The sequence below is a fragment of the Mirounga leonina genome, unplaced genomic scaffold (assembly GCF_011800145.1).
Source record: "Mirounga leonina isolate KUSES-001 unplaced genomic scaffold, KU_Mleo_1.0 Mir_174, whole genome shotgun sequence".
NCBI lineage: Eukaryota > Metazoa > Chordata > Mammalia > Carnivora > Phocidae > Mirounga > Mirounga leonina.
Genome location: NW_023270451.1, coordinates 50,788,917 through 50,810,661, shown reverse-complemented (window position 1 = coordinate 50,810,661; position 21,745 = coordinate 50,788,917). Strand labels below are relative to the sequence as shown.

Below are 21,745 nucleotides of genomic sequence, written 5' to 3'. Positions count from 1 at the left end.
TCTCCTGCCGTCCTCTTTCCCATGGCCGGCAGAGCAGGGAAGAGGTGGTCCTGCTTTTTCCAAGGGCATTCAGTCTGCCCCCACCCCTGTCTCTTTGGCTGTTCACCAATAAGCTTTTCTATTCTTAACTTGGAAGACCCTTCTCTCGACCTAGTAATTCTCTTGCTAGTGTGTGGTTTATTTTTTGTCTTTCCGTTCCAAGTTGATTTAAATGTTCTCAGTATATGCCACTCCCTGTGTGGCATCAGCGTCTACTTAACCTTAGGATGAGTAACAACTTTCCTCTCCCCGGAGCTGCCCTCTGATGGCCGCAGTGCCTTCTGCTTTGCTAAATCAAGTGGTCTTCACTCGCCTTGGTTGACCTCGCTCTCTTGGTTACACTTGGCAAAGCTGCTCATTCTTATCTTCTTGAAACACCCCCTTCCCTTCATTAAATCGCAGTTCTGAGATCCCCCCTCCTTGTCTGATTAGGTGTTGTGAGTTTCCTTCATGATTCCGTGTCTCTCCTTTTTTCTAAATCTGTCCCAGCCTCAATGCTTAGCCCTCTACACTGATACTGATCCTCTTGGTCTAGATTCCATGTTCTCTCTTGGCTTCAAGTATAACTTCTATCTAAGTAATACCAGCTCTGTCACCAGCCTGCCTGACTTGTGGGCCACCAATTCTTCTGTTTGATGGATACAGTATTCTCTAGATAAACCTTCACCTGCCAGTAGAACACAAGCAGGTGCTTGGTGAAACTACCCAGACGTAAACCTGCAGAAGGGCGGTCTCATAGGTGTTACCGACTTTTGGAAGTTATTTCATGTAGAAGATGGATGGATTGGGTGTGTTGCTTATAGCCCCAAGTGTATCTACTCCATCCTGTCTGTACAAGGAGACAGAGCCCACTTCTACTGAGGAAAAGCTAGCATGGGCCATCTGGGCAGGCAAGGGGTCTGGATCATCTCTATTATCTGGGCATTAGACAGACAACTTGGGTTCAGGTTCAGGCCCAGAAAAGATGATGGGGAGAGATGTATGGTTTTCAACCTTAGCTGGATCCTTCTCAAGGCTCCTCCTCGGATGCCTCAGGGGTGAGGAGTGTATGCAGTGTGCCTCCGGGCTCTCCAAGGTCACTCCTGCAACAGCAGCTTGTATTGACCTGTGTCATTTTTGGATGCTTTGGGGAAAGATTTTGTTTGAAGAGAGTATACCACAATTGAAAAAAAAAAAATCATGGAGATGATTCTTTTTTTTTTTTTTTTAAGGATTTTATTTATTTGAGAGAGAGAGAGCACAAGTAGGCAGAACAGCAGGGAGAGGGAGAGGAAGAAGCAGGCTCTCCACGGAGCAGGGAGCCCGACGTGGGGCTCGATCCCAGGAATCTGGGATCGTGACCTGAGCCGAAGGCAGTCGCTTAACCGACTGAGCCACCCAAGCGCCCCCATGGAGATGATTCTTGAGTGATCCTGAGACTTGAGTCAGATTGTTTAACTTGAGTTCATGTCCCCTCCCTGATTTCCCTTCATATTATCCAGGGTTCAAGGTATGTGCAGGTGCTGTGTGCCATTTTCAGGTGCCATCTTGCTTTAGAGAAGCTGCCCCTTTAGAAGTGTGTCCATGCACATTTATGCACTTGTTCATCTCTTGCAATTTCTTTCTAAGAGTCAGCCTGCTTGGATTTCTCCTGCCCTTGTGTTCAGCTCTTCATTCCTTTAAATCCTGGCTTCGCTGAGCACTGCCCAGAGCCTCCTTCCTACTCAAACCTTTTTTTGTGTGTTATCATGCAGTTGTTTCTCCATCCTTCTGATTTCTTATACCATTTCCTTTGCCTATAGCTTTTATTCAGTTAATGTATTCTGCACAGAATATTACTTACATTTTTTTAATGTACCCATGTCTTTTGAAGTAGATTATATGCTCCTGGTGGTCAGCCTGTGTTTTTTGTACATTTCTATGCTGTGATCCCTCACATTGATTTCTGTTTCTGTGTGTGTCTGCTTTAGGTTTGAACTATGAGCAGTAAGGATGAGAGTAAAGCGTTGATATTCTCCATCCTCCAAACAGAAAAATTATAGTAGCACCCCCTACCCATATATGGTTGGGGATTTTATTTGCCTAAAAGAAACCTAGATGATGTGCTTTTAGGCAAGCATGTACAGAATGACTGCCTGCATTTTTCCTTCAACTGTCTTATTTCTGTAGTACATTTAAGATGTATAAATTTGATTTACCCAAGACCTTCCTAAAGCTCATTACTTGCATAAAGCATGTTTACACTGTTGTGCTTGATGTTGGGGTTTTGCTCATTCTGTACATAGTGAAAGCAGTAGCAGGAGTGATGAAAGCATGGACCATGAGCTCGGCACGGAGGATTTCACGCCCTTATTACAGCCCAACAAGGCAGACTGTAGACTCCTTAGTCTGTAATTTTTCACAAGTTCATTAATCTGCCTCAGATCACATAGCTAGGAAGCTCCTGATTTGAATCCAGCACTGAGTGATGCTGAAACCCAGGCAATTTCTTCTAAACCATAAATCTGTTTGGTAGCTCTCTTTTTTTTAAAATTTCATTTCAGCTTTATCGAGGTATATTGACATATAAAACTGTAAGATATTTAGAGTGTACATCATAGTGACTTAATGTACAAATATACTGTGAAAGTCTGCTCCCCCGTCGAGTTAATTAACACATCCATCACTTTACATATTTATCGTGTGTGTGTGTGTGTGTGTGTGTGAGAATGTTCAAGTTCTACTCTCTTAGCAAATTTTAATTATACAATACAGTGTCATCAACTACAGTCACCATGTTATACATTAGGCCTTATTCTTCTTACAGGTGATAGTTTGTACCTTTTTACCAGCCTTTCCCTATTTCTTCCACACACACCCCACCCCCATCCCAGCTCCTGGTAACCACTTTTCTATTCTCTGTTTCTGTAAGTTTGATTTTTTAAAAAATTCCACATATAAGTGATACCGTGTGTAGTATTTGTCTTTGTCTGATTTCTTTTCCTTGCTCGGTAGTTCTTTTTCAGGTTCTCCATCTCTGATGCCCCCTCCCCAGTTGGCCCCCACCATTAACAGCAGTCTGATTCGAGCAGACACATACATCCTTGCCATTTTGCTTGCTCCATCCACTAATGATGTGATTTCCAGGGACGCATTGTGTTCTGAAAGCAAAGACGGTATTTTTTTAAAAAATTAGGGAAAATGTGGCAAGTGACCTGGGTTACTACAGAATGAGCCCACCTGAAGCGAGACGTCCTTTTGAGGCTGAACACTGCTTAGAGGCGATTTGGTTGGTGCTTACAAGCATGGACTGGGGGTAGACACATGGACTCAAAGTCTGGGCTGTCACTTAAGAGCTGTGTGACTGGGGACAAGCCTCCTGCTTTGTAAGGAAGAATTTGGCAATATTCATGCATCCTTCCCGGCATTGTGGGGATTCAGTGAGATAATCACTCAACGCTCTGCTTAATAATGGTAACCATTAGGAGTCAATTATGAATTTTTCAGAGTGGTACGTAGAAGAGAACAAGCTTTTTGTGTTTCAGGCAAGATTGGAACCAAGAATACAAACGTCCCCTTAAGTGCATTAAAGCCAGTTCTGTAGCTTGAAAACCCAGAATTCCCATGACATTTAAATATCGATAGCCTGGTGAACTAAAATGACAGCTGAGCTCTAAATAAGAAGTTTTGAATTCGGACCTTTAAGATCACATAGCACACAGAATACCCAACAGGAATCTACTTAATACCACTGAACCGTATGTTTAAAAATGGAAATTTTATGTTATGTGTAGTTTATCACAATAAACAATTTTAAAATTCCATAGAATCCGGAAAATGAGACTGAATTTCTGGAATGGGAGATTCCAACCTTGTGTGGCGAAAATTAAAAGTCATGTGATTTTCCTGGACTGTTCTTTCCCAAGCAGTTGGATTATATCAGGATTTCTCAGCCTCAGCACTGCTGACATTTTGGACTGGATGATTCTTAGTTGTGAGGGCCGTCCTGTGCATTTTAGGATTTAAGCTGCATCCTGGCCTTTACCCAGTAGGTGCCAGTAGCATTCCCTCCCCTACTTGAATCAGCCAAAAATGTCTCTAGACATTGCCAAATGTCCCTTGGGCAATAGACCAATTTCTGTGTCTCGAATGGACTAAATCAGTGGTTCCCAAGCTTGGTTCTGCGTTGGAATCGCATATGAAACATACCGAACATACGGAGAGGATTATTTGTAGGTACAGTTGGAGGCCCAGGGATTCCTGTTTTTATCCAGCTCCCCAGTGATGCTGGTGCTCTGGGACCCAGGTTTGGAAGTCCCCGTTGTGAGGCCCTCTAGATTTCTGACGCTCTGTGCTGGGAACACCTTCTGGTTCCCACGGTAGCCTTCAGCGCGTGCCTCACACCTTCATCAGTAAAATGGTCCTGCTAATTCTTCAACTCTCCTTGCTCTCAGAGAGTACAGACAGCACCTGCAAGAGCTCCTTTTGTTCCATGAAACAAAGATGCGCCCAAGCCAGTGTGATGCTGTGCTGCTGGTGCTTTTTGTGACGTCATAATAAGGTAGAATGACATTGTGACAGGAATAGTCGTCCCTCATCTGATTTTTGCACCTGTTGGCTTTGGCATTATTGCATTTATTTCTTAAACTTCCTTTAAAATGAACCGGGCTACTTCCCTTTCTGGTTTTAGCTCTTTCTCTCCGTGTGTGACGGAGTCTGTCTAACCTCGTAAAATAGAGTTTGCCATGCTTTGGAAGAGAAAGACAGCAAGCATAGTTCTCCCGTCAACCAAGAGCTCAGTTTAGTTGAGCACGAATGAACTCTAGCATTCCGCTTTTCCTTCTGAAAATGAATTGCAGATTTTAGTTTGCTTTCTAGGTGGATTTCAGCAGGGAAATCTTTCTGCAAGGGGGTGGCCGTGGTGAGAGGAACATGCCTTTCCTTGTTCCCACTGTGCATTCTAAATATATTATTACATTTTATTAATCGGCTTTATAAAGATTTATTTTTGTCCTTCCATCATAGCCATCCATAGTCAAAAGACAACCAAATGGCTTTGAGAGAAGATATATCCATTTTCAAAATGATTGTGGGGGCGCCTGGATGACTCAGGTGCTTAAGCGTCTGGCTCTTTTTTTTCTTTTAGAGATTTTATTTATTTGAGAGAAAGACAGAGAGAGACAGAAAGAGAGAGAGACAGCACGCACGATGAGGGGGAGGGGCAAGCAGACTCCCCACTCAGCAAGGAGCCCGACGGTGGTGGGAGGGCTCCATCCCAGGACCCCAGGATCACTACCTGAGCTGAAGGCAGATGCTTAACCGACTGAGCCACCCAGGTGCTCCAAGCATCCGGCTCTTGATTTGGGCTTAGCTAATGATCTCAGGGTCGCCAGATCTAGCCCCACCTCAGTCCCACCAGAGGCTGCGCTGGGCATGGAGCCTACTTGAGGTTCTCTCTCTCTCCATTTGCCCCTCCCCCCTCTAAAACAAACAAACCAAAAAACCAAAATGGCTGTGGATGTGTCATTACTCTGGGACAAGTTTGTGGGGATTGGTTTGGATTTATCAGCCTCATCACCATAGGATACTGGTCATTTCTGTCTCACTTCTTTCTTGACCTCCTGACACATATAATCAACTACCTTTCAGCCCATTTGCCTTGCCCATCTATATGTCCCTTGTTCCACAAACTCGATATATTCAAAACTGTCCTTATTGTTCCTTCTACTCCAAAACCTGTATAGTTTTGCTTCTGAATCTTCATGCTTTCCTCTTTCTAGTGATAGGTGTGAATATACATCCAGCTTGCTGAAGCTGAAGCCGTATGTCCTCCTAGGCTCTACTCTCTCCCTCAGCTTTTCTGTCCGATCAGTTACCTCTGAGAACTGGCCCTCCTCGGGTCCTTCTTCATCACATCTGTTGCTGTTGCTTTGGTGGCCCTGTTCTCTCTGGGCAGTGTGGAGGAACAGAGAGAGCAACAAGGGAGGACTTAAGCGTAAGTGTGGCAGATATCCCCCAAAGGGCAGAACTTTAAAAGAGAGAGGACAATGTCTACACAAGCAGGAGATTATGAGCACAAAGTAGGCAGATATAAATTGAGGAATATATGGATATGGGAAAGAACCAATTAGAAATCTTAGAAATGGAAAATATATATACGGTAAGTGAAATATAAAAAAAAAACTATGAAAGATACATAAAAACAATAAAATGCATAGACAAAGTAACCCTACAGTAGATTAAGCTAAAGAGAGAATTGATAACTCGGAGGATGAAAATGAGGAATTCATCCAGAATGATGAAACAAATGAAAAATATGAATGCGAGGTTGTGTTAAAAGGATACATTAAGAGATTTCGGCCTATGTCTAATTGGCAGTCCTACTAATAAAGAATGGATTGAATGGTGGAGAGGCAATATGTGAAGAGATCTTGGCTAATATTTTACCTCTCTGGAACTGAAGAGAAATTCCACAGTGGGAGAGAACAGGGGCTCTGGATTCGGCTGGTTGGATGAGTAGAGGCTCTACTATGAGGAGCTGAATGGACTTAGTACTTTGTCCAAGAGCCACAGGAAAAGGAAAGGTTTATAAGCAGGGGATCGACATGGTATGATTTGTACTTTTAGAAGATTTCTCTGCTGAAGTCTACCTAGAAAGCAGCCTAAAATCTGCAATTCATTTTCAGAAGGAAAAGCAGAATGCTAGAGTTCATTTTTGCTCAATTAAACTGAAATCTCGGCTGAGGAGAGAAATATGTTTGCTGTCTCTATGTTTTATGAGAGATAAAATGAAATAAGAGATTAATTAGATAGTCCTCGCAGTAGTCCGGGCAAGAAGTGATATGCCATGGCTTACGATAATGATGGGAGATAGAAAGAAGTGTTAACATAGGTCTCATCAAGATGTATAAGAAGATTAAATTAACAGGAAATTGATGATTGATTGTATGTGGGGGGGTAAGGGAGAGGGGGAACATTGAAGATGATTTCGACATTTCTTGTGGGACTAGCTGGGCAAATGGTGGTGGCAGCTCTCACAATAGAAAACACTAGTGGAAAGATATTTAGGTGGACTCACAGTCCAGAACCTTACAGATGGGTTCAGGAGAATAAGGCAGGTTTCTGTATGGCTATACCTCCTTTCAGATTTTCTTTGGGTTTCAGTACACTGGCCAATTTGTCCACCTAACTGGCCCCTCCAGGGCAATCACTATCATTAGAAAATGCACATTTGATTATGTCACTTTCCTGCTTAAAAATTCGTGAAGGGTCCAAATCATCAAGAGTTGTTTTCAGGACGTAGACATCTCTTGCCTCTGGCTTCTTCTTTGTTCCCTCTCTCCCATTTGTGCACATGCCACACAAACATCCATTTAGCCATGCCTTTGCATTTACTATACCTTCAACCAGAAGTGCCCTGAGCATCTATTTTTAATTGCTTCTCTGTACCCTTGGGCAGAATAAAGAAGACGGTTTAGAGAGTCAACCGTGAGATTGACTTGGTAGGGTCAGAAAGCTGACAAATAACAGGAAGGGCAGGGAAGCTGTAATGACTGCAAGCTTATTTTCTGGCAAACTAGAAGATGAGTAAAAGTTGAAAATTGGGAAAGAGAGTTTTGGGGAAAGGTTTGAGTTTGAGGTTATGGAAGGATACACACTCAAGTTAAAATGGCCTGAGACACAAGGGGACTACCGTGAAGTGAGAAATGAGGGTGTGGATTTGAGCCTAAGGTGAGAAGGGGACCTAAGCACAAAGAATTCTTCTACTGGATATGAAAAGTCTCAGGGTTGGGTCTCAGTGGGTTGAGCATCCGACTCTTGATTTCAGCTCAGGTTGTGATCTCAAGGGTGGTGAGATCGAGCCCTGCACCAGGCTCTGTGCTCAGCAGAGAGTCTGCTTGAGATTCTCTCCCTCTGCCCCTTTCCCCATGTGCACACGAGTGCACACATGCTCTTTCTCTCTCTCAAATAAATAAATCTTTTTAAAAAAAGGCTTAGTGTTGGGGCGCCTGGGTGGCTCAGTCAGTTAAGCATCTGCCTTTGGCTCAGGTCATGATCTCAGAGTCCTGGGATGAAGCCCTTGATTGGGTTCCCTGCTCAGCGGGGAAACTGCTTCTCTCTCTCCTCTCTCTCTCCCTCTGCTCCTCCCCCCTGCTCATGCCTCTCTCTCTCTCAAATAAATAAATAAATAATCTTAAAAAAAAGGTTCAGTGTTAACTTAGGATTTCATCATAATTTATGTGGATAATGCCTGATGCAGGGTCATCTACTATTCTCATGATAATGCTAAAACATCATTCCTTAAATCATATTTATCGTGAACTCACTGTGTGCCAGGATGTCCATAATTCCAGCACCCTTCCCCTTGGGTGTTAGTTCTGGGCACTTGGGCTTGTTGTTCACAGTGGCCAGGACTCCAGATGTGGGCTGGAGTTAAAGAGCAAGGCTTCTGGAATTATATAGGTCTGATTCAAATTCTGGCTTTGTTCCATATGCTTTGCAGTTTTGAGCAGCTACCTAATATCTCAAGATCCTCATACAGTTTTCTCTTTTGTAAAATAGACTTAGTAATAACATCTTGTAGGGGAAATATGGTAGTCGTTCAATAAGTAGCTACTATTATTATCATTAGTATCAGAAAGGCTGGCCAAATGATGATAGATAATAGAAGTCTGGGTTGGTGATATGTCAAAGGTTGGTGATATGTCACACAAAGAAAGTGTGTGAGGCTGTGGCCCTTGTTTGCATATTCCAGACAGTTCCAGAAGAGCCTGTTTTATTAACTCTTCACGGCTATGGTTCAGCCTTAGATTATCATTGTCCCATTTCTGGGACATATATTTGAGAATTGGAAGCCCCTGTCCTTGCACAGCTTGCTGGCAGATGTCTTAGCACATCCATTACCATTCAAAAAGGAGGACGAATTGGCATTAGTGCATCCACTCACGAAGAAGGAAACCCACTACATAGCGAAGAGAGTCAAGAAGTAAAAGGGGGGAAAAGCTGAAAAAGTAAATTCACTTCTTAAAACTCCCTTTACCACCAGTTCCTCTCAGTGTGCTTTTGCCTGCTGTCTTATATCCAATCTCAGTTTCTTTGTAGTTGATAAACCTTCATAATCCTGTGTAAATTGAACCTGAACCTTACTTTGCCTTCAGAGCTTTATCTGGCTTTCTTGTATGTGCTCACCTGGTCTGATAATACCCTACCCACTCGGGTTGACAGTCATTTCTGTTTATCTTACTGAGCCTGTCTGCCTTTTAAATGTTATTTATTTATTAAAGATTATATTTATTAGAGAGAGAAAACGAGAATGAACACAAGCAGGGGAAGTGGCAGAGGCAGAGGGAGAAGCAGGCTTCCCGTTGAGCAGGGAGCCCGATGTGGGGCTCAATCCCAGGACCCTGGGATCATGACCTGAGCTGAAGGCAGACACTTAACGACTGAGCCACCCAGGTGCCCCTATAATTCTATTTTTTTAAGGTTTTATTTATTTATTTGACAGAGAGAGAGAGAGAGAGAGAGAGACAGAGCACAAGCAGGGGGAGCAGCTGAGGGAAAGGGAGAAGCACGCTCCCTGCTGAGCAGGAAGCCTGATGTGGGGCTCGATCCCAGGATTCTGGGATCATGACCTGAGCCGAAGGCAGACGCTTAACTGACTGAGCCACCCAGGCGCCCCTGCCTTTTAGATTTTAAACCATGCACATAAATACTATCCACCTTCCACATATGTACTTGACACAAATAAGTAGACTATTTCACATGAGTGAAGGTAGGCAGACCGTAAGACCTGACTTGGTTTGCAGTGTGAGTCCCTCATTTTCACATAGAGAATACTTGGTTGCAAATGTGTGGTGGAGTAACATGTCGTGCCAGCCAGTGGGGAGTCATCTGGGCAAACTTCTTGGAGAGGACTGATATTAGGTAGGTTGAGAGGTATATAGGAATTGAGAAATTGATTGTTGTTGCTGCCTGAGATACTGAAATTTGGGGGAAAAATTTGTTTCTTGTATCTCTACCAACATTGATATTAGGACAATATAAAATAGTCAAGGACTAGGAAGGAGAATCACAGAAGATAATTGATATGAGTAGTGCTTCATTTTTGCATTGTTCATTTTTTATATTTTTGTCACTTTCTAAAATTGCAGTTTCCCTTACAATTGAAGAGAAATACAGTGTCTGCTGAGAAGTATATCAGAATACCTAAAAGAGAAAGGTTTTATCACTTGTCTTTAACCCACTAACACATAAGAGTGCTAATTATTTATGTCTTTGCTCACCTCCACAGTCCAGTAATTTTTATGACACAAAGATTGTATTTTATATGGCCAAAATGTGATATTTAATTAGTTTCATGAAGCTTGAAACAAGTCATTATAAGGAAACCATTTTTGAAACGAATCCTCATTTTTCAAGGAAAGGGTGGCATAGCCTATCTTCTTTCAGTTTTTAAAATTAACGTGATACACAGGGCTTTACTACTTCGGAGATGTCGTTGTGAGCCCTTTTGTCACTTCTGACAATTCCTGCAACCTTGTGTCAGTGATTCACATTGGAACTGTTGTCAAAATACTTGCTTTCCAAGAACCAGCTGAATTTGCCCCAGGAAAGTGTGGTTTTGTCATTCTCCTTCAGATTATTTAGGCTGCTATTAGGAAAATAGAGGAAGCACACACACCCCTCAGAGTGCATCAGATTCCTCCACGCTGAAGGTATATGGTTCCAAAGCATGAAGAGTAGTTACAGGGCTCACTGGGGGGAAGATACAGCTGTTCTAAGATGAGTGGTGTCATTGGCACCATGTCAGGAGGCACCTCCAGGAACTAGGCGGGTCATCGTACATTAAAGTTTCTCCAAATCATATCGTAGACTAAGTCGTAGTTAACTGGCGTTTCCCTTCTCAGAGGCGTCCTGACGTTTGGAAGCTGGGTTTCTTTTCTTTCTGGGTCAGCGTTACTCCTAACTGCTGTGCAGAATATGTTCGATGAATTTCCATTTATAAAGCAAGATAGAATCCCAAGCACTGTGCTGAATCGCCTCAAAGTGTCAGAATAAAGCATCTGTCGCATTCTTTTAAAGCATTGGAGAAAGGCTTTTTAATAGTCTAGGAACAAAAAACTTTTAAGTCTTTGTGGAAAGCAGTTTTGCAATTAAAAGACTGTAAGGTGATGGCCATATGGAAGGGCCGATGCATGGCGGGGATCGGGATTGCTTCTGCTTTCCTCTTGCTACATTCCGTCTTTAGCTCCTGCCCGAACTTCAGTGGCAGTCGGAAAGGGACCAGAAGAAAGGGAAAGAAGCGAAAAGTCTGAAAAAAGATGTGTTCTTAATCAAACAGTATGCATTAATTGCACGCCGTGTGGGCGTCTGGCAGCCACTCCCCTGGGTGGTGACCGAGGTGTCTCGGAGGTGGTCTCTGCCTCCAAAGCAAGTATAATCAAGTGGGCAGACGAAATGAAAATGAGCCGAAAGGGCGCCTGGGTGGCTCACATGGTTAAGTGTCTGCCTTCGGCTCAGGTCATGATCTCAGGGTCCTGGGATCGAGTCCCGCATCGGGCTCCCTGCTCTGCGGGAGCCTGCTTCTCCCTCTGCCTTTCTCTCTCGCTCTGTCTCTCATGAATAAAAAAAAAAAAAAATCTTAAAAAAAAAAGAAAGAAAGAAAATGAGCCGAAGAAGGAAGAACAGGAGGAGATGAGAGCCAAAGGCAGCAACGGGGCTGGAGTCACTCAAGGAAGAAAGAGGAATTGGGTATTCATCCGTGTATGTATGTAACCAACTTTTTAAGAGAGTACCTGCAAACTGTCCAGACGGGATACGAGAATTGAGAGAGCCTATTCATTGGTATGTGCAGGGCCGCACTCTGTCCTGGGTGCTGTCTCAGAGGTTTTACTTACGCCGTCTCAAGTCAGACTCGCGACACTACAGTGTGCGAGGGACTGTTTTTATTTTCAGAAAAGAAGACGGAAACACCAAGGGCAGTTGTAAGCCTCAGGTTACAAAACCCAGAGCTGCAGAAGTTGGGGGTTCAAGCCCAGGAAGTCCTTTTCTAAAGTTGTTCGGGAGCTCTGAGTTGAGGGAAGATCTCCAAAAGTGGGGAGTAGATAAAACTTCAGCATTTTAAATGCTTTTCTGGTGTCTCTTAACTTAATGTCATCACAAAAGCATTCCCCCCCCTCCTTGGGTCATTAAAAACATTTGAAGTGAATGCGCTTTCAGTAAAGCCAGGCTTTCTTTGCTGGGGGATGTCCATTTTAGGACAAGTGTGTGCCTGAGAAGTGAATGTAGAGGCAAGAATTGCAGCCCCCAATCTACAGGGGCTCACAGGCATGTGGTCACGTGGGTCACATCGGCTGGGGGTGCTGTCGGCCTCCACGGGCCGGCGTCAAGACGGCAGTGTGGGCACCAGCGGACTTCAGAGCCCCGAGGTGAGCGTTTGGGCTGCGTAAGTCTCCAGGCCAGGTGCCTCGGCCAAAGGATAGGAACAGGTGGTTAAATAGGAACTGTGCTCATCAGAGGCATGTCAGGGAGGGGACGTGGATGCGCAGAACCATGGTGCTGTCTCAAGGCAGGCTGGACTCCGCCCTCTCTGAAATAAATAAGCAGGGATTCCCAAGGATGTTTCTTCCCAGGGTTCTCTGATGTCTTGAACCATGTGGTTTGGGTGGGAGAATAACTTTTTTAAGAGATAAAAGGGAGCCAAGAGGAAGATCTGGTTTAGTAAGGAAGAAGATGAAGTGTTAAGCCTGAAGGGACGACGGGATCCACGTGGATCCACACAAGGGTTATTGGAAATGCTGGAGTAGACCTTAGAAGTGGGGTCAGAGTGAGAGGCATGGATTCCGGAATTTATGATACTGGCATTTCATTAAAGGCAAGGGAGAGATAATAAAAAGGAAAGCAAAGGACCAACACCCACTTTAAGGACCAGAGAGAAGAGAGTGTTGCCAGAGACATAGATTAATGAATTGCTAGGAGACGCCTGGGTGGCTCAGTCGTTAAGCGTCTGCCTTTGGCTCAGGTCAGGATCCCAGGGTGCTGGGATCGAGCCCTGCATCGGGCTCCCTGCTTGGCGAGAGCCTGCTTCTCCCTCTCCCACTCCCCCTGCTTGTGTTCCCTCTTTAGCTGTGTCTCTCTCTGTCAAATAAATAAATAAAATCTTAAAAAAAAAAAATGAATTGCTAGGGAATTTGGCCGTTCTCAAAAATGTAGCTGATTTTATGAAAAGTAGATAAACAGACCTTTTTGTATGGGAAATTTGCTTTCTGGACTTACTGTCTTGGGCAAATTAAGTTAAATAACGGAATTCTTTTGGAGAATAAGAGTTAAAATGAAAAGGGAGGAATAAATCTTAAACAAAAAAAGCTACTCCTTGAATATAACCGTTGGCACATGTACTTTGCCAATCAGATTCATATGGAAATGCATACTTTGTTTGACAAATAAAAATATTTCTGCCAACATTAAGATTTTCACAGAATAACATAAAGTGAAGGAAGACTTTCGAATGCTGCAAGATGACCTCACCATTGCAAAGGGGAAGGAGGAAAAGAGCGTGGAGGTCTGAGGCCATCCCTGATCCCGGGCATGTTGAAATCTGATAACTGTCTGACCCTCCAGGTTATCTTTAAAAACATTCCTGTGTTTCCCATCTCAGCTCACTGCTGAGTCCAAGAAGATAGTTTTGACCTTCAAAACAAAAAGCTTAAGGAATTTAGTTACTTTTTTTTTTTTTTTTAATTTTAAGTAGGCTCCACACCCAACGTGGGGCTCAAACTCATGACCCTGAGATTAAGAGTCACACGTTCTACCGACGGAGTCAGCCGGGTGCCCCAGTTATGATTTTTTTTAAGTTATGAAAACATACTCAGGTAGTTAAAATAATTTTGTCTCAATATTCTAAAACCAGGTATATTCAGAGTGTAGAATTTTATTTCTAGTTCCTTTAGGCTTTTTGAAATCACGGAGAGAAGAATCAGTTTTTAGCCTTTTAGACCACATTTTCTTTTCTCCCGAGCCTTTTCTCTCAATGAGGTGAAAGACGAATTGTTCATCAGGTCTACTGAAAGCTATCAAAGATGTCACCCTACTCTCAAGTCTTCGCCATCTGGGCAGATAGGCAGAAACCTCTCCTGTCGCCTGAGCAAATGTTAACTAAAACATGGGCAGAGCCGGTGTTTGGCTTGGAATTTAAGTCAGGCAAAGAGCTCGTGTCAGACTGAGGGCTGTATATAGGAAGTGAGAAAAGCGGTGACGCCAGACTAGCATGTTCGGCTTGAGGTATCTTGTTCAGTCCTGTTTATGGTCATGCTGCTCACCTGCGTGACCTTGTTAAGGGATGGTGACAGTCATTTGACTGGTATCTGTTTTATCACCGGTTGAGTTACACTCGTCATCAGCTAGCTTGCTCAGTGCTCTTCCGAGGCATGAATCACATAACTCCTTCTAGAATTGTCTGTGTGGGGAGTAGTGACAGCCTTCACGTGCCTCACCACTTACAATCAGCAGCTGCTTAGAGCCACCCAGGGTAGTTTACATGGTAGGAAGGGGGATGTGTGCTAATAAATCCAGGCTAGTCTTCAGAATGGTTTGCTTTATATTCAACACTTTCTTGTTTTTTTTTTTTTTTTTTTTTTTTAACAGAAAATGAATGTGTGGATTTTCCGTTGAATAGAAATGTACTGAGTCTCCTTTTAGATTCTATTAGCCCCTTTATACTGTGGTAGCTAGTACTGAAGGCTGGATATTAACATAGATGAATTAAGACGTCTTGTTCTCAAGGGACAAGAAGATAAGCAGACACAAAGTTTTTAGGAGTGATTTATATAATGTGTTAAGTACATAGAGAGTGATCTCTGTGTGTTTGGGGAGATCATGGACATCTGCTTGAAGGAGGTGGCTTTGACATGGATATTAGTGGTAGTAAGAGTTCATTGTTAGAGCTGAAACAGAAAGGAGAAGGGCATTTCAACAAATGGTGTAAGGTGAAAGTATGGAAGTGGGATTTTTTTTTTTGGTGAATCAGAATCCAGAAGCATGGGCAACACGTACAGCATTAGTAGAAAGTTTGACTGCTTGAGCCCAGATCGTGGAAGGCCTCGGATGACAAGTTAATTAAAGGATTTATACTGTGTAGGTGATGGTCACTGGGGATCTGTAGAGGAAATTGGAGTGAAGAGTGACCTGAGCAAAGTTTATAGGGAAAGTCTGATTTTGTCTGATTATGGTCCTTGTAGGGGTTAGAGAGAAAAAAACCGGGGATGTGGAGACTTATTTGTGAGGATCTGGTGATTGGGGTCCTGAGAACTCTTAATAAAGGTGATAGTAAGGTCTGGAAAGGATAAGGGGGAGAGAGGTGGTGGAGGAAATAACAATGAGACTCAGTGTAAAGTTGTGTATCACAAAACAGGGTAAAGAAAAGGGGAAGGCAAAGAAAAATTCTGTAGAAATGTATGTGAAAAAAAAACCGCCCAAAGTAGGCTAGTCGAGTGTCGGAAGTCATGGAAGATAGGAATGAGACAATGAGACTTTGATGTGCTGGTGAAGCATTTGACTGAAAATTTGTGAGAAGTGGTTAGCACTCCGGAATGGCACTGGGACTCAGGAGGCAGAGTTAGAGGTGATGGGATTGGGAGAAGGTTTGTCTGATAACAGGAGTTGGGATGAGGAATGTCCGTATTTTAGAAGAGTAGTTAGGAGGTGAGAAGTCATGATGTGAAAATGCTACAGGGGCTTGTAACCAAGCTGACCTGGAGAGTGAAGGAATGAAGGCTAATGATGCTCCCGAGCAGGAGTGGTGCCTCGAGAGCAAGACGTCATGGTGGGGGTGGGGGACCTTTGGGACCAGGCTGTTGTTGGGGCAGATTGATGGGTGAGAATGATGGTTTTTGTTTGTATCTTCAATAAGGTGCCTGCAGGAGAGTTAAATGCTATATCTAGCAAGCTATCAGATATTTGCAAGCGAGTACTTGGGGCCAGAACTATATATACACTCAGGGCAGTTGAAGTGAATGAGGAACTGACCGATTAGGTAAAAGCGGAAGAGACAAGAACAGAAATTTGGAGTTAGTTAGAGGCAAAAGAGAAACAATGAAGGCTCTCTTGGATTTTATTGAAGGTTGATAGGTTAAAATGGTAGAAACTGAAGGAAATACCATAGGAGCTCTGGAAAGAGGGTCTCAAAAAGAAGGTAGTAGTAATGGTGTTAAATAAGGTGGGCGCAGTGGGGGAGCCGAGGACTGAAAGGCCGTTGGAACTAGCTTTGGGTGGTGAGGGCTAATGCTTCGTTGGCATAGCAAGAAGAGTGGAGGGGGCAGTGTGGGACGCGGGTCGTGGAGCCAGCCCCCATCCTCACATAACATTCATTTTAAGTGGTGAAGGCTGCATGATGGGTACATTATGTTCAGTTAAATGTGATTCCTTTTTACATCGGTAGTTTAGAGCTTTTCTGTAATCTTCGTTAAATCTCTTGAATTCCCCCGTGGTCTGTACTCCTTTCATATATCCAGCTGAAGAATTTTTTTTTTTTTAAGATTTTATTTTATTTATTTGACAGAGAGAGACACAGAGAGAGAGGGAACACAAGCAGGGGGAGTGGGAGAGGGAGAAGCAGGCTCCCCACTGAGCAGGGAGCCCGATGCGGGGCTTGATCCCAGGACCCTAGGATCACGACCTGAGCCGAAGGCAGACGCTTAACGACTGAACCACCCAGGCGCCCCCCAACTGAAGAATATTCTAAATATGAAAGTACCCCATAGACGGCTGTCTTTTCAGATTTGGTTCCGAATCTATGAATCAGACCTGAATGAAAACTCTACCTCAATGAGGGAGTCTAATTCTGGGAGCTGTTGTTTTAGGTGCCTTCTCCTACATCAGCGGCAACGCTTTCTTGGTCTGATCTGTTATTGCAGTGATAACTGAAGGCTGACATCCAGCCCTGTGATTTAGATTTCAGTTTTGAAGGGGCAAAACATAAGAGGAGGGGGCTAGGACTGGCAAGTCTTCGTGAAATACGATTAGCCCGGAGAAGGCTCTGGCAGTTGGAAGTGCAGAGTCTTCTTCTAGGCAGAATTTTGTTCCTAAAATTCCTTTGTCATTTGGTTGTGAGAACACCTTTGCCCCTTAACTCACCGCTGAAGCCATAAACAGTGGAGAAGTTCTTGCGAAGCCCTTGGCTTGTGTAACATGTAGGTTCATTGTAAAACCCAATCACCATTTCTCATCTTATTCTAAAGGAGACCAGCTCAGGATGTCGGGATACCCCCAGCACCTTTCCACTCCTCAGTGATTCTAGGTGTCCCTTCTTCCCACTGGGTTTTTAGTTTAGTCAGGCGTTCTTTTGAACACATGGGGTGGACTCACTCATAGAGGCCAGACCTCTGGTGGGTGGGAGTTCATTGGGGGAATACTGTGGACCCAACTTTTAGCTGGGGCTGGTGGCCCTTAGAAAGGACTGTGAACAGTGTTCAGAATTCACCAACACGGTAGTAGCATCATGTCCAAAGGCAAGGATATAAGGAGAAAATGGAATCTATTCTGTGATACAAGAGGGTGAGAAGCCAGAACCCTAACCCTTTTTTTTTTGAAATTTTTTGCTCTTTGTATTAATTCTCATTTAATTTAATTCTTATAGCAGCCCTGAGGAGTGGATAGGTCCTATGCCTATTTTACAGATAAATTGGTTGAGGTTCAGCAAATTTCAGGGAATTGTAGGTTATACGGCAGACAGGTGAACAGAGGTAGGATTTGAAGCGGTTCTGCTTAATTCAGAATTCCCCTCCCCATACCACATTGCCCTTCAGAGGGACAGAAGCAGAACATGTGTACATGTAGACAGCTTTTTGTATGTTTGTATCTGAAAATCCAAGATCATGTGTTGTATTTCTTTGATTTTTCTTCCCCCTTTGTTTCTCGTCTGTGATTGGTTCTTTGGTTGACACACTGCCACCCACCCCCGGGGACAGACCGCGTCTGTTTGCGTCCAAAGTAGAGAACTTTCAACATGCCTGGCTGAGCTGTGTGTGTGTCCCTCTGCTGCATTCCTTCTCTCGGGAGGCAGGCAGAGCACAGCTGTGGCTCTTCGGCCCAGAGCACAGCTGTAGTCAGCCGGCCAGTTGACATCGTGGCGCATGGTGTCACGGTCTCATTACTCAAGTGTGTCCAGCTCAAGCTGCTGTCTGATTGGCATTGGTGAGGAGGAGAATTCTGTGCACTTTGCAGGAACAATTTCGCAATGCCTCATATTACCTTTGCCACACGGTCTCGTAAAAATACCATGAATCCCAAGCTTGTTTGCATAAAGCCAAACTGCTGGTTGCTGGCCGCTGTACTAATCCCGAGGAATTCCGGTTATCATTTGACCTTGGGGCTTTCATTGCCCCTATGTTTCCATCTCGATTTTAACGCAGCTAAGTTAAATGTGATGCACATTTTGTTCAACTAATAACATTAAGAATCAAAAAGAGGACCACAAGGGCAATAAATCATTAATATATTTGGTGGGGATGGCAGTAGATTATGTTTGGAGACAAATAACCCACTTATTGACAACAACCAAGAATAGCAAATGTAAATTCTCCTTACGTAGATATCTTTTTATTAGGCTTCTTTTTCTTCTTCTTTTTATTTAAAATGATGAAATGAAACTAACAGCGTTTCCCTTTTTTGCTATTTTGCAGAAAAAACCGCTGTCTGCAATAATAAAGGAAGTCTGTGATGGGTAAGTATGACTTAGGATTCATCTGAGTTGCTTCAGTCCACAAATTGAGAAGCTAATAAAATATTCCTGAGCAGTTATAAAATTTTATTCCTCAGCCACTCCTTGACCTGCCCATCACGAATTACTGTGTAAGATTTACATGCCCTCTTATACCAAAAAATTACTGTTTTTCCTCAAAGAGCAGAAAGTGTGAAATGGCTGGCTTATGCACACTGGGATCATTTTTATTTATTTTGAAAAGTTGTGGCTCATTCACCCTACTCAGCAGGGAGCAGTCTGAAGTTCCTGAGGTTAAATACACACTCCATCTGATATAAATTGGAAGGACCATTTAGGTTCCCATAGAAGATAAAAGAATTTAAAAGACAAGCCTGTGTGTAATTTGGCAGCTGCAGGAACTTCCCAGTGTTAGAGCTTCCCTCCTTGTCCTTGGCTGTCCTAACAATCCAAAGGAGAAGCACTTAGAGAAGTTGCATGAGGTTATGAAGCGAGTCTTACTTGGAATTTATTTAAGACCTGGGGTACTTAATGGGAATGTTTCCATCTGCAGCAAGCACACTGATTGGGGGATTGTAGAACACAGAGGCAATGTGAATGAAACAATTATCAAAAATTTAAATTGCATCCATTTCTTTTGTTTCCTACTTTCTGCTCCACTCCTTCAAAATGGGGAGGAATATAACTTCGTATTTAAATACCCCTGCTCAAAGCCATGAAGATGAAATATTCCAGGCACTAGGCGTGGAATAAGACCAAGAAGACCAAGATAATCCACATAGGAAATGGTTGGTCAGGCTAGTGTCCTTTTGTTTTAGGAGCTGCATTGTGGGGTATGTTGGGTGTGGGCCCCCTTCCAAGTGCAGGGTGCTTCATTCATCTAACTGTGTCACGCTGTAGAAATGAAAATGACCATCGTTTGTTTTTCTGATCAGTTTTGCTTGTGTTTTTAAGGTGGTCCCTTGCCAACCATGAGTACTTTGCACTGCAGCATGCTGATAGCTCAAACTTCTATATCACCGAAAAGGTAGGTCAACCATCTGGGACACTCGTATCTGAAAAAATGAAAACATGACTGATATTTCCTCTGTTCAGGACTAGACGAGACACGGTGGTCTAAATTTTAAGTCTCTATGGTCCATGAAAATGGAGTATACCTCGCAAACAACCGCTACCTTAGTATTAAGGCAATATTCAGCCCATTGCAGAGTGAAGACCAGACATGTTTCTGCATCCCGTTTTAGCAACTGCCCTTGCCTCCTGACAGTGAATTTACGAATTATTTTTCTTTCTTATTCCTTGATTAAAGCATTCATTTGATGTTTAATGACTTCTTTCTCAGACTTCTTTTTTTTTGAAGAACAATCTCTAAGTCCTGTTTAAAGTAGTTGAAACAGTGACAAGAACCTTCCAAAGGTGGCATTGTGTAGACACGGAGTGTTCTGTGGCTCCTGGGTACTTGCTTTCTTCTTGGGTGATTTATTTTTTTATTTTTTTATTCTTTAGGAAGCTTGGAGGGAGGAAGGGAGTGGTGAAGACTGCACAGCAAGTAAAAGCAATATCTTAGGGAGATATTGATAGGAGAAGGGAAAGCTAATATGGGCCAGGTCCATTTGTGGATTTCTTCCTCAAGACTAACCCGTGTTATACAAATTACTGGCTTTGGTTAACAGATAAGAAACTGAATCATAGAAGTCCGATGGCTTGGCCAATATCTCAGGGTTAGTAAATGATAGAATTAAAAAAAGAAGTCCAGACTTGGTGCTTCTGTCACTTTGCCTTTTGGGAATTTCTAGAAGAGCTTAGCATTTAGCTCAGTTTTATGGAGAATTCACTGAAATACATAGAGCCAATATTGTCCTTGTGGAAGGACATATGTTATTCATAACCTTGTGGGCTTGGTGGGGAGGGAAGGGTCAGCCCTGTGAACAGTTTTCATTACAACAAGGTGGTCAGCACTGGGACAGAAGTGAATACAAAGTGCTCCTGGAGGAGGGGGCACTGGGTGACCTCAGGCTCCAGGCTTTGTTCCTCCGAAGAAGCAGTCCCTAGAGTGACTGAGTTTACCCGTGAATCAAGTGGTGGTGCCAGGTGAGGCAGTAACAAGGGTTCTGTTGCTCTGTGAGGGCTTGCTCTCCCTAGAGTGTGTGTGTGTGTGTGTGTGAGTGTGTGTGTGAGTGTGAAGGGGTGTTACTCAGTCCAGCCCAGAGGGACTATAGTCAGAGGCCTGGAAACGCTTCTTGGAAATGGCTTTGTTCTTCCCAGATGGACCCTGGAATTTTCATAACTGATCAGGTTTTCCTCTTCATACTAACTGACAGAAAGTTGAGAGTAAACAAGTAGACTAGATTTCCTGGCCTGTGTTGTATTTAATTTTGCTTGTTCTTTGATTCATTCCACAAACACTTAGTTTCCTGTCTTTATTTTCCCTTAGCTTCATTTTCTCAATATTTTCCATTTATTCTATACTGCATTTATATGCTCTGCATGCTGTTCTTTGTGACATAAAGAGGATATAAATAAATAAGTTAAATGTTCGCAGTTAAATGTATTGCTGTGGCTATCTTTCAGCAGAATTCTGCCTTGTTTCAACTTGGTTCGCCTTTTAGAGATAACTCAAATATTGCAACTTTTGGGGATATATCGGAAAAGCTTGGATAGAATAGAAGTTATATAGGGTTTTTCAAATATCACCAATTAGTGGGTGGTGATATCAATTTTGTTGGCTGCAATAGCATTAAAAATGAGAATATAATAGGATAGGTCACAGCACATCACCTGTGTTGTTTGTAAATCCTTGTATTGTACACACATATACACAATACATGTATATTGTGCTGGATTTTTCCCCTGGGTTGTGGTAAAACCACAGCCAAAAGTCATGGAATCACAAGTATCCCTGCCTTTGATTCACCTGTATTGGCTTGTGTCCCCGGGGGTTGTCCTGTCTTCTGTCTTCATTATCAGGGGACCTCAGTTTATTGGAGATTACTACAACAAGACTGAGGGGAGAAGCTTTCAGAAATGTACGTT

At 43.2% G+C, this 21,745-nt stretch overlaps 1 protein-coding gene across 9 annotated transcripts in view; it reads left to right on the top strand.

The window, feature by feature from the left end:
- The window catches only part of ELMO1 (engulfment and cell motility 1), a 540,114-nt gene that overhangs the window by 124,398 nt on the left and 393,971 nt on the right, over window positions 1–21,745 (top strand). For all 9 annotated transcript variants that reach the window (XM_035020922.1, XM_035020919.1, XM_035020915.1 and 6 more), the window contains 2 exons: window positions 18,675–18,715; window positions 19,667–19,739. In XM_035020922.1, coding sequence (XP_034876813.1) covers window positions 18,675–18,715; window positions 19,667–19,739 — 114 coding nt within the window. The remainder of the gene's footprint in view (window positions 1–18,674; window positions 18,716–19,666; window positions 19,740–21,745) is intronic.